This window comes from Alligator sinensis, unplaced genomic scaffold (genome assembly GCF_000455745.1).
Source record: "Alligator sinensis unplaced genomic scaffold, ASM45574v1 scaffold284_1, whole genome shotgun sequence".
In the NCBI taxonomy this organism is placed as follows: domain Eukaryota; kingdom Metazoa; phylum Chordata; order Crocodylia; family Alligatoridae; genus Alligator; species Alligator sinensis.
In genome coordinates, this window is record NW_005842105.1 from 2,263,623 (window position 1) to 2,276,664 (window position 13,042).

Genomic DNA, 13,042 nt, shown 5'->3' on the forward strand with positions numbered 1-13,042 from the left:
TCGGGGGCCGGTGCACTGTTAGGAAGGGGGTGGGGGGGGGGGGGGGGAGAGGGGGAGTTATGGAGGCAGGCAAGGTAGGGGAAGCAAGTGACTGGTGCCAAGGTGCAAAAGGGGACAAATGGTGGAAGTCAGGCTGCTTCATTTCCTCCCCTCAAGACTCATTGGTTACCGTACTGCCTGCCCCCCTCTTGCTGCTTTCCCCACTGCAGAGTTCGAGCCATTCAGTAACTAAATTCCTCCACTGCTTTACTCTATTTTCAGTCAAGTCTTCTAAGGTCCTACCTCTATGCCAAGATCCTGGAAAATCTGGGGTTTTCTATGTGTCAGGGCTCCCTTGGATCCAAGGCACCCTGCATCGGCTGTCCCAATCCCACCAACCCTGAGTTTCCCTAACAGCCCAAAAGACTTGCAATACTGACTGGTGTGGCCAAACAGAGTCTGTGGAGCTGTGTCATCTGGCCTGTGGGGATCCTTGTCGGTCTAGAAATTTGGCAGCAGAGTAGCAGAGTAGCAGTGGCAGCTCCTAGAGCTGCAGCAATTAGCACTTGTTCTGCCACTGAATTTCCAGACATACGAGGAACCCCACAGGCCAGAACACATGGCCCCACATACCACACTGAGCCTATGGACTGGGCCCATGCCACTCATCTGCCCTATGGATAAGGTGGTTAAAGCTTGCATGGGGGATGAATGAGTTGGGCAACCCGGTATTGACAAATCAGCATTTTCCAATGAAAAACTTGCACTGGAAAACACCAAACCCATTTTTTTTCTCACCCACAGAAGTCAAAGATTTGCTATGCTGGGAACTTTAGTAACGTCCTATTGTTTCAGAACAAACCAGCCAAAACTCCAACCAACAAAGTCAAGTGTTGACCCTTCTAAACCCAACTCCACTTACTTCAGATAGATCTACACTTTTCCTTTCTTCTAAATTACAGTGTTTGAGATGACAGAACTAACAGTTTCTTCAACAGCCATGTCAGAATGTCTACATTTCAAACAGGCACTGCCAAACAACAATGAAAATAATAATAATAAAAATAATTAATGTTTCAACAATCCAGCAAGCTGAAAATTTCCATCACTATATCTGAAATTCTCCCAGTCTAACAGGGAAACTGCATTCTTTATCTGTGGTTATCCATTTATTATGCCTCATACCTATCTCTGACATATTAAAATGTAAATTATGCTACAGAGTTAAATTGATGGGAACACTTCAATGAAAGTATATGAGCTTTAGGTCATAATTATAGGGTGACTCGTAGAAGAAATAATGGAAGAGGACAGAAATGGAATTGTATGCCTGAAACTGCAGGCTAGACATATTTTTTGTTAATGGAGATGTTTCAGAATAAAAGAATTCTCAGGGTTTTTTTTATTAGATGGATTAAACCTGAACATAAGTTAAGTCATTTGAAAAAAAAACTTTCTGTATAGATTTTTTTCCTATATGCACCCAATAACAATCTTCATTTGGAAAAAATACCCTATGTGCACCATAACATGAAGCTAAAGCCCAATTCAGCCTTAGCATGACTCCATTTATCATGCTGAATGAAGTTACACTAGAGGTGGATTTGTCTCCAGGGGTGAATTCAATTGGCTTGTTGAATAGATTAATGCAATGCCTTCTTACTTCTGGAGACTCGGTTTCTTTCTTGAATTGTATTGGTGGACAGGCTAATCTGAGCTCTATTTGTAGATATTACAAAACTACTTGTACAAATAGCTTGAACCCTAGTGAAATGGAGGCCTAGAGATACAAGAGGACAGATCAGACTAAAGCACATTAGCAGAACTGTAGATTTATATTTGCATAGACCCTTTCCATGTTATGGGTGAAAACATGCAGCTCTCACTCAGGAAAAATTCCCACTGAAGTCAATAAGAGAATTGTCCAAATAAGGAATGCAAGATCAGGACCAATGCTACTATTAGTTCTTTGCTTTCATGAGCATATCCTTCATTATTCATGAATAGAAACTCTATCCTTATTCAGAGACACCCCTTTTTAACTCCAGAAAAATAAGAGCTGTGAGACACCATGCAACTGGGAATCATTTAAAGATTAAATTAAACAAAACAGAGCTGTTCATAGCAAATGTTTGGAACCATAAATAGAGTACCAATCCTTCTGTGCTCACTGAAGTCAATGAGTGTTTTGCCAATCACTTCAGTGGGGCCACAATCAGGACTACACAGCACTTTTCATCCCCAAAAGGAGTACAAAGGGAGAGGGAGGACCTATAAGCCTCTGAGAGGGATATAAACCATGCATGAAAATAAGCAACATGGTTCTGTGCAAAAGCTGGAGTCATGCAACTTCCTGTCTCATTTTTTCTCTCAGTGTTTAAAAGAAGTGATGGAAATACTTTATGTGTACAGTACATCCAGGATATGCATTACCATTTGTCTGTTACAAAAGGAGAATATGATTTTCAACATATTCATTGTCTCTGCTTAACAGTCAGCAAATGTGGCCCACCAGAATACACTAAGTTTATATAAGAAAGTACTTTCTTTAGTAACTGTCACAGTGTGCTGCCAAATGCACTATGCCATAATTGCACTTGCAAAGGCCCCATTTGCATAAACATGGGTATTTGTAAAAGGCCAAAGGAAAGGGCTCATGCCCCAGGTAAGACAAGCAGCAGTTCCACTGCTATTCTGCCCCAGAGTTCAACCAGTGGAGGGCATTATAGGTGAAGGATTGCTGAGAGAGCAGAAAGATCAGTATATCATCAAGCTGGCCTGCTTTCAATACTGTGTACTTGAGACTCTGGAATCAATCAATATTTCAAACAGCTTTAGGTCAGACGAGCAAAAAAAAAAAAATTCAACAAAAAACAAAAGACTGTTATAGGATGCTAATATAGGGCACTGACAGACATGGAAAAAACCAAAGCACACTTTACCAGAAGAGGCAGCATGTTAGTTTGACCCATCTCTGCAGCGTCTGTATAAATTGGGTACTTTAAAGGGGCTTTTTGACTCTTTCATCCAATAGCTGATTCAATCCCTGTGTGCACCAATCGGCTATTCAATAGGCCTGTGCGAATAGGGAAATATTCAATTCAGATTTGACCGATTCGGAGGACGGTAATTCGATTCGGTGATTCAATTCACTGTCCCCATTCAATTTGGCTGAATCAGAATCGGAGATTCAGCGCTGATTTGGCACTGATTCAGAGATTAGGATTGGCCGGGAAGAGGCAGGCACAACCAGGTGGCTGCAGGTTATCCCGTGGTTCCTCCAGCTGTGCCTGCCTCTCCCCAGGTCGGGGAGCTGCAGAAGAAGTCCCCATGGCTGCCCTGCCCAGCCCCATCCCCCACCTGCCCAGCCTCCTGGCACTTTAAAAAAAAAAAAAAAGACCTGCACTCACCAGCTGTAGCAGCGGCTTTGGGGAATCTGGGGTCTTCTGGCAGAGCCCCCCTACACAGCCCATGCTCCCCAATCACGCCCCGCCACTGTCCGGCCCCACCCCCAATGGCTGCTCCTGCCAGCCCAGAACCCTGGCAATTTAATTTAAAAAAAAAGCCCCGCACTCACCGGGTCTGGCAGTGGCAATCAGGGTTTCTGGGCACCCGGATTGGTGAGTACAGGGCTTTTTTTCCCCCTTTTTTTTTCACTTGCTGGGAGACTGGTGCCAGTTGAAGCACCCATCGAGGGCAGCGGGGGACGACTCTGCCAGGAGACCCCAGTGCCCCCACAGCCACTGCTACAGCCAGTGAGTGCATGGCTTTTTTTTTTTTTAATGCCAGGAGGCTGGTGTCAGGCGGGGGATGGGGATGGGCAGGGTAGCCATGGAGGCTTCTCCTACAGCCTCCCCTGACCAGGGAGAGGCAGACACAGCCGGAGGAGCCGTGGGAGAACCTGCAGGCTGTGCCTGCCTCTCCCCAGCCAATCCAAATCTCCAAATCTCTCTGAATCTTTTCCAAATCCATTCAGAAGATTCAGATTTGATTCAGACCTTTTAATGGGTCTCCAGATTCAGTTCAGATTCAGAGACTCAGGCCGAATCTCCTCCAAACTGAATTGACTACCGAAGCTTCTCACCGCCCTACTACTCAATCCCTACGTGCACCAATCAGCTATTAGATAAATGGGTTAAAAAGTCCTGCTGTAGCACCCAATCTATACAGACGCTGGTCAAGCTGGGTCCAACTAATGTGATGACTCTTCTGGGCATGTGCTGCACTCAGTATGGAGGCACACTGAGCTTAAAGTAAAGCTCTGTTTTTTCCCCCTCCAAGCTGCTTCAGATATCCTGATGGATACGATATGTCACTGCTCCCACTAGTGGTAGCTGGAAACCCATTACGTTAACATAGGATTAAGTCTGATTCACTGAGTATGTGTCACCTGCTAATAAAGCTCCTGCTTTATTAAAAGGTTGCTTACAATAACCAACCAATTTCATGAGTCCTTTCTGTGAAGTCTGATAACAAATTTAGGTGGACTACCAAAAAGAAAACACAACAGCTCTCATACTCTGTTAATGTCTGGCATTGATATATTTCCTCTTTTCAAAGAAAAAAATTGCACTAGTGATACTTTTGAGACCTACCTTGCCCAACCCTGGAGTGTCTTTTACTTTGCTGACTGCCCTCAGCAAACATGGTGGTGCTGGGGGTGGGGAAGTCTGCAGGATAGTGCTGAAGCTGGTGGAGAAGAGAGGAGAGTCAGGGACAGATGATGTAGATGGCCGATGTTTCTTCTTTTTAGAAGAAAGGTTCAACTTCTGAGCAGCTCTGTGGGGGAAAAATGACAAGAGTGAAGTATAAAAAATGACCTCAGCAAACTATCAATTATTATTAATGTATTTGTACCTTCACATGTACAAAGACTCCTCAGTTTTGACTTCATTGACCCCAAAAGCTTTAAAGGTCTCGTTTACAACCATTTCTTACTGGCATAATTGCATTGACTTTGGTGGTCTGCAGTAAGTGGGATCAAAATTAAGCACCCCTGCCTTGTCACTGTATTGTCCGCCAATTTAGTCTGCAGGAGCTCTCCTGAATCTACAGTTCAATAATTACTCATTCAGCCATTTATGTTATAAAATAAACCTCTATCAATTAAATGTTTTGCTATTTGTGTTCACAAATAATCATTTGTCACCCATAAGCCTTTGGTTAGAAAATGAGTATTTGTGGAATTTTTGGATGTAAGTAGCCACTATTATGTTAATTATGATTAAATGTTCAGGTGAATTAACTGGAGTGTAAGGAGCCTTGAACTAGTTATTTTAAAATTCTCACACCTCATAAAACATGAATCAGTCTGAAATCTGAACATGTGGTGACCCAAGTTATGCTTTTTGCAAGATGGAGAAACTAGAGTTGTATTAACAATTTAGTAAATTAAACCAATTAGACCTTGATTTAGCAACTTAACATTGAACAAGAATGCTGTTGTTTGCCTAGGCTCTGAATCAAAAAGCTAAAGGGTTTTTATATATTAGAATGACAGTTTTATACCCTGCTGCAATTTAAAAATAATTGGTCTTTTTTTAATTTGGAAAGTTTTCTAATTTTGACAAAAGATTCAATAATTAAACTAGTCACTGTGATTTTGCTCAGATACCCTTCCCCCCACCCACCCATACATGGTCTATATTGGTGCCAGGTAGGCACCCAAAATCAGTGACAATGTTCATGTCAAACTTCATAAACTAATTAAATCATTTTGCATCAAAGATTTTGAAAAGCCAAACATGAGTCTATTCGCACTCATCTCAGCTTTGAGCAGTTCTCATCCCTGCTGAGTAATTTTCTCTGTTAATCCCATTTTACCTCATAATAAATTAAGGCAGAGAGAAAACAAGGCCAATGCAGTCACTGACTCATTTTAGTCCTATATATATACACCAAGCTTCCTATAATCAGAGACCTGAGGAGGAATGTCTTGCATTGAAAAGCTTGTCTAGCTTTATCCCAACTACATAGTTGGTCCAATAAAAAAAAAGAGAGCACCTTAAGAAATCCTTGCCTCTTGTGTAACTTCTGAACCATCATGGCTACAACATCATTCTGCTACTACTTTTCCTGATTTATCACCTAACCTTCCCTTTTATGACCTTTTCTGGAAAAATAAAGCCTAAAAAGGGTATCAACAAGAAATGTACCATTTTTTTAGTTACAATGTTCTTTTGACTATGAGTTGACTCTTGACTATGAGTTGACTATGTTTTACTTTGACATGCTCACAAAAGGATTTATGAATCCCAGTTTTTAAAATGTTTCCTGGGCTAGCTATAGTTACATTTTTCTTTGAAGCAAAATCTTACATTGCATACACAAGTATGAGGCTGTGCACAATCTCAGCTATGAGACCTAAAAAACCCACTGCTGTATGCACATGCAAACTCAATAGTCTGCTTTTAAGGATAGGTAACTGCTAACACCTCAGGCTAAATTATAGCCTCAATTTCACTCATACAACCCCATTATCTCACGTCCTGGATGAAAGCCAAACTCTCAGTGAGCGTGTCTCCTGAGCAGCATTGTCTAAGTCAGTTTAGCCATGCTCTCTTCCTGCCAATTTACTGCTCCCCAACATCAGGTTGTTCCAGTTTCTATCCTGATCACTTAATACCTATAAACTACTTCTTGAACCAATGAAGAACATTTTTCTAACAAAAAATAGGAGGATAACTGGCCTTTTCAAAACCTTGGAACTATATCCTGTTTTGACAGTTGTAACCTTTGAGATGGCATTCAAACAGAAGAACCTGGATTTTTTTTTGGCCTGCAATGGTAAAATGTATGTAAGAGCAGCAACATGTTATATCTCTCTGCTTTATCCTGTTTTTTCCAAGAAGAGAAAAGTGCACTGTGTTATATTTGACTGTTTTACACTGTTTCTTTCAAGGAGAAAAAAAAATCAAAGGGAGGAGTATAGTTAAAAAAAAAAAAGCATCTGTGACAGTCTTAGATCTTGCTAGTTTTGAAATGTGATCAAAAAAGCAGTAACTAGATAATTCCCCAAGCATTTCAATAGATGAGTATGTTTAAACTGGCTTTAGGCTACCAGATGACAGTAGCTAGCATGACATTCATTTCTTTGAAAAGCGTATGCATGACAGACCTAAGAGGATTAGTAATGACAGCTAACCACAACTTGGTTGTGTAGTCCAGTAGGGAGGGCTGAGGTACCAAACCACTGCTTTTAGGCATGTTAAGTTGATGGTACTGCCTCATTCACTCTGAGGGCCATGACAAATAGGAGTCTGCTGCATATCTACTTGCATGTGATTAGTGGACAGGGCACAAGACTAGGACTCAGGGGACCAAGACTTAGAACCCAGCTCTGCTAATGACCATTTGCGTGACCACAGGCGACTGATTAGATGGAGTGACTTTCTGTACCCTGGCTTTTCCTTTCACCATTTACCTGTTCTGCCTGTTCAGGCTGTGAACTTTTTGAATAGGAGCAGCCTGCTTTTTGATATCTGTATAGGGTCTAGCACAACTGATCTCAATCTGAGCCTCTAGTCACTACCGACATAATAAATAGTAACAGCAGTGTGGCCTGACATATAACCAGGAAGCTGATCCTACTCAGATTGACCTTACTATCTCATCTGATCCCAGTGATCCAAATGTGAGTCCAACCCTGTACTCAGCTCTGCTGCTGAGGATCCCATGAACTGTTTTATACCTTTGTACAAAACCAGAATGTTCATACTTGTCTACACAGGGACACAAAGGAAAATTAATCCAAATTAACTGTTAAAGCATCTTAAACTGCCTGAAACCCTTGGGTAGATGCTGTTGTTGGCCATTATTAAAGTGGCTTTATTTTAAACTCATAATTGATTTCTAAGTAACTTAAAATAAATCAACTGAGGTCCATTGTAATAGTGAATGACACATTACTGTTTCATAGTATCATAGTTGGTAGGGTCGGAAGGGACCTGAGCTGATCATCAAGTCCGACCCCCTGCCATGGCAGGAAAGAGTAGTGGGGTCAAATGACTCTGGCAAGGTGATCATCTAGCCTCCTTTTAAAGACCCCCAGGGTAGGAGCCACTTCTCTGGAACCACTTCTCTTGGAAGGTGGTTCCAGATCCTAGCCGCCCTGACAGTGAAGTAGTGCCTCCTGATATCCGGCCTGAATCTACCCTCTGCCACCTTGTGACTGTTATTTCTTGTCACTTCTGGTAGTGCTCGGGAGAACAGGGACTCCCCCAATGCCTGCTGGTCCCCTGACTAGTTTGTAAACAGACACTAGATCCCCCCTCAGCCTTCTCTTGTGAAGGCTGAACAGGTCCAGGTCCCTTAGACTCTCCTCGTAGGGCCTGCTCCGCTGCCCCCTGATCATGCGGGTGGCCCTCCTCCGGACCCTCTCCATGTTGTCCACATCCCTCCTGAAGTGCGGTGCCCAGAACTGGACGCAGTACTCCAACTGCGGCCTGATCAGTGTCGCATAGAGGGGAAAGATCACCTCCTTGGACCTGCTTGAGATGCATCTGTGGATGCATAACAAGGTACGGTTGGCCTTCCTGACCGTGTCCCCACACTGTCGGCTCATGTTCATTTTGGCATCAATAATGACTCCAAGATCCTTTTCTGCCTCTGCACTGATGAGAAGGGAGTTCCCCAGCCTGTAGTTATGCTGCTGGTTCTTCCTCCTCAGGTGCAGCACCTTGCACTTGTCAGTGTTGAAACCCATCCTGTTTTCATCCGCCCACCCTTGTAACCCGTCCAGGTCCGATTGCAGCCCACTTCTTCCTTCTAGCGTGCCCACTTCTCCCCACATCTTAGTGTCGTCTGTGAATTTGAACACGGTGCTTTTTACCCCCTCATCCAAGACACTGATCAAGATGTTGAACAGCGGAGGCCCGAGGACCAAGCCGTGAGGAACCCCACTGCCCACATCCCTCCAAGTCGAATAAGACCCATCCACCACCACTCTCTGGGTGCGACCCTCCACCCAACTAGTGACCCATCTGACTGTGCACCACAGTCTCCTAGTTTTTTAATGAGAATGGGGTGAGACACAGTGTCGAAGGCCTTCCTAAAGTCCAGAAAGACTACGTCCACCACGACACCTGCGTCCAAGGATTTTGTGACCTGGTCACAGAAGGCCACCAGGTTGGTCTGACAGGACCTGCCTCTAATGAATCCATGTTGGTTGTCCATAGGGATAACCTCCCCTGCTGGCCCCTCGCGGACATGCACCAGGATAATTCTCTCAAAAAGCTTACCCAGGATCGAGGTAAGACTAACAGACCTATAGTTTCCTGGGTCCTCCTTCCTCCCTTTTTTTGAAAGTGGGAACCACATTGGCCCTTTTCCAGTCCTCTGGCACATTGCCAGAGCACCATGAGTGCTCGTAAAGCTGTGCCAGGGGTCCCGCAATGACCTCTGTTAATTCCCTCAGCACTCTGGGGTAGAGATCGTCCGTATCTGCTGATTTAAATATATCCAGTCCCTCCAGAAGTTCCCTGACTAGGTCCTCTCTTACCCTAGGCCTGGGTACGCCTCCCCTAGGGCCTACAGGGGTCCCAGTGGGGGGGATGACCTGGTCCCTGCTCAGAAAAATGGAGGCAAGGAAATTGTTAAATAGGTTAGCTTTGCTGTCTGGTGCAACGACCAGATTTCCTAGCATGTCCTGCAGAGGCCCCATGTTACTCAGTACCTTCTTTTTATCCACTATGTATTTAAAAAAGGACTTCTTGTTGTCCTTGATCTGGGTAGCTAGTCCCAGTTCCATCTCCGCCTTGGCCTTCCTGACCGCCCCCTTACAGCCCTGAGCAACTGAGGTATAGTCCTCCCTGGTGGTGGCCCCTCCCTCCCTTCCACAGGGTGTACGCCTTCTTTAATGCAGTTTAAATAAGTTTAAATAAGCTACTTTAAACTCACACTACTAGTTAATTTTGGATTAAATTTTCCTGGGAGTCCCTGTGTTAAAGAAGCCCATAGGGACTTTGTAAAAACTTAAGGATCAAGGCTAAAGGATGAGGGTAGTTGGGGCAAGATTGCATGAATATTGTGTTTAGTTTGAACTATCACAAAAACTCCATCGGGATGGCTCCATGCTGCACCTGGAGGTGCTGAAATGAGTCCCTGCTGCATCTGCTCCTCCTGTGCAACCTCCCAAAATGGAAATAACATGGCTGCCTTAGCGTGGTGCTAATAAAGCGTCCAAGCTCTCAGGAGGTTTGCAACACCTTGGGCATGTCTACACATTCATTAATTAATGCTCCCTAATTACTGCACATTTAGTTTAATACTTAATGAAGTACTAACTGAATGTGTAGTAACTAGACTTACTGTTCAGTAGTGCCGGCTCACAGTTTTTTTGTGATGCTAACTGCACATTAGCCTAATAACACTGCACAGTAGGCTATAAGCACAGTTTTTTTACCACTGCACACAGTGTTATCAGGCTAATCTGCAGCAAGCCTCTCATGTAGACATGCTCCCTGATTCTGGAAACTGGTTGGGCAGTGTCATAGGTGGGGATCATACATTAGGCAGAGGGTGGTTGATATGGGCAGGTGTGCAATTTTAAACAAGGCACTGTGGAATCAATTACCAGCTTCCTCCCTGGAGACATAATGAAGAGGATAGTTGCAATGCTACCATTAGCTTAACACGGGGTGGGTGAGTAGGTGCCCTGATTGCTGCCTAAGGGGAGGGTACCAAGAGGGCAGGGAGTAGAGGGACACCTCACTCAGGGGCTGCTGCCTGCCTGGCTCTGTGCTTTCCAGCTGCAGGCAGCAGCTGATGTAGGCAATCTGCATCATAGACTGTGAGGCGTTTTGGAAATCATAATTTTGTAGAGTGGCAGTGGAGTTCACTGATGTAGGGTAAGAATTGACCCCCTTTTTTTTTGCTCCTGAAATCAGATTTCTTTTCTTTTCTTTTCTTTTTTTTTTGCTCTCTGGATACTAGCTTCAGGAGCAAAAAGAAAGTGTGAAAGTCCCTCTGGCAGCAGCAAACTTCACTGCCAGTCTAGAGACTTGAGAGCTATGATTCCCAGAATACTTTGCATTCCATGACACTGTCTAGATCACTACTTGCTACTGTTCTTGAACTGATAGGCAACAATGTGCTGGGGGGAGGGCAAGAGATGACTGCTCCAGGCACATTTTTCACATTACGCCTCTGAATGGTACTTTCCAGAGTGGTGGTCCAAGTATTCCAGTTTGCCTTGTGAAAATTCCATCTGGACCTTGAATTCTCCCTCAGCCTGAAGACGGGTGTATATGCCTGAAAGCTTGCAAAGAAGGCAATTTTTTTGCTACTATTTAGTTGGTTTAATAAAAGATATCACCTCTGACTCAAGAGCTTTGCGCATCTCTTTTTCTCAGACCAACACAGCTACAATATAGATCCCTGAAACATGGAAGATATCATGTTTTAGTCATTTGGAAAAATAAACTTCATTGCTAACCATGAAAGAAGGATTTTTTTTTACCTCCCTGTCTGCCTCTGACATCAGAAACCTCCAGGGAAGAAGGTTTCTGCACATCACAGAGCAATACGCTCACAAAAGGACTCCAAGATACCCAGGAGAATAAACGTCCAACCTCTACCTCCCATGTGCAAAATGGAGTTTCTTTTCTACCTATGAGGATTTTTGCAATCTTTGGATTCTCCATAGCCTGAAGAAGGGTGTATGTGCCTGAAAGCTTGCAAAGAAAGGAATTTTTTGTTACTATATAGTGGGTCTAATAAAAGATATTGCCTCTGACCCAAGAGCTTTGTGCAGCTGGACCTTGAAGCACTTATAACTAGCAGAAATTAATATACAATTGGTACTTACTAAGAACAATACACAAAGCTGGCTGGAAACGGCCTTCACCTGAGGGGATCAGGAAAGAAATCACACAACTATCTAGCCAACTGAAATATGTCAAGCTTAAGATTGTTAAGAAGTACCAGACTGTTATATGAGGCTCAATCCAGGAGACTCTCCTTCAGCATATTGCCAGCCCATGTGGCAGCAGTTGAAGTTACTGATGTACACAGCTGGGTTATCCAAGGCATGAAAAAACTGCAGCCCCCAATACTTGCCTAGAGACTTTTATAAACGTCAGCAACCTGGAGGCTAGTGATCTGGATCATCCCACAAAAGGTGAAACTCAAGAGAGATGATGTCAGTGAGTTTGTTCTATATGTAGGTAGCACAGCCATGGTCGGGGCAAAGAGCTAAACTCACCAAAATCCCTTCAGCCTGAGTGAGTAGGCTACTTCTGCATTGATTACTTCTGAAAGCAAAGGATGTTGGTGCTGTGGTGGTGGGTGAGAAAGCCAATAGAGAACACTGGTTATGAACATTCAGTTAAGCCTAAGCACTGAGCCTACAACTATGAAAACCAGATGATAGTGCTGCACTGGCCAGAAGACTAGGAGTATGCTCTTTCTAAATTTGGTCAGCTTAGACAATCATCTGGTAGCTGGAAGGGTCAGTTTGGGTACTCCAAGAAGGCACCTGACCATGGAAGTGGCACAACAGAAATGCCAAATCATTGCTGATCTCCCTCTTCCAACCCTCAAAACTGCAGAAAGGGTACTGGAAAGCTGCTTAGACTTCAATCCAAGTAAGAGAGAGGTATAACTGGCAGAAAAGAGGAAATGCTTTGAAGATCTAGTTTTCCTGTTGGCTATAGTTTATATATATAAAAAAGACAGACTCATATGCGGGCAACTTTTACCAAGACATTCAGAGGAAACATTATTTCTCTGGTAGTCAGAAGTAATTTTCCATCTCTCAAATATTCAGAAATGATGACATTATCTTCTGTATTTATGGCTGCACATAGAGGGTGGGATTTTCAAAACCACAAAATTTGGACCTTACTCTGCCCCCATTGAAGCCAATTCAAAATTGATAAGGACAAAAAGCTGTAGACACTCACTGGGGTTTATTAAAGAAACCAAGAAGTAACTGTTACAGGTACAAATTAGAGGGATTAGCTGTATTCTTTAGAAATGTATTCAGCGACAGAATTCAATTTTTAACATGGAATGAAGAGAATCCTGGGGTGGACCCTATTTGGTCTATTCTATTAAAGCCATT

The 13,042-nt window shown here is 43.5% G+C and overlaps 1 protein-coding gene across 3 annotated transcripts in view; it reads right to left on the reverse strand.

Annotated features, from left to right (window-relative positions):
• LOC102381808 (kinesin-like protein KIF26B) overlaps positions 1-13,042 on the reverse strand; it is a 284,915-nt gene that overhangs the window by 167,898 nt on the left and 103,975 nt on the right. For 2 of the 3 annotated variants that reach the window (XR_003094265.1, XM_025205138.1), the window contains exon 2: positions 4,575-4,758. The exons of the other annotated variant lie outside the window; for it this stretch is intronic. Coding sequence is in view for 1 of the 2 variants with exons in the window: in XM_025205138.1 (XP_025060923.1) it covers positions 4,575-4,758 (184 nt within the window). In the remaining variant the exon portion in view is untranslated. The remainder of the gene's footprint in view (positions 1-4,574; positions 4,759-13,042) is intronic. 3 annotated transcript variants of the gene reach the window in all.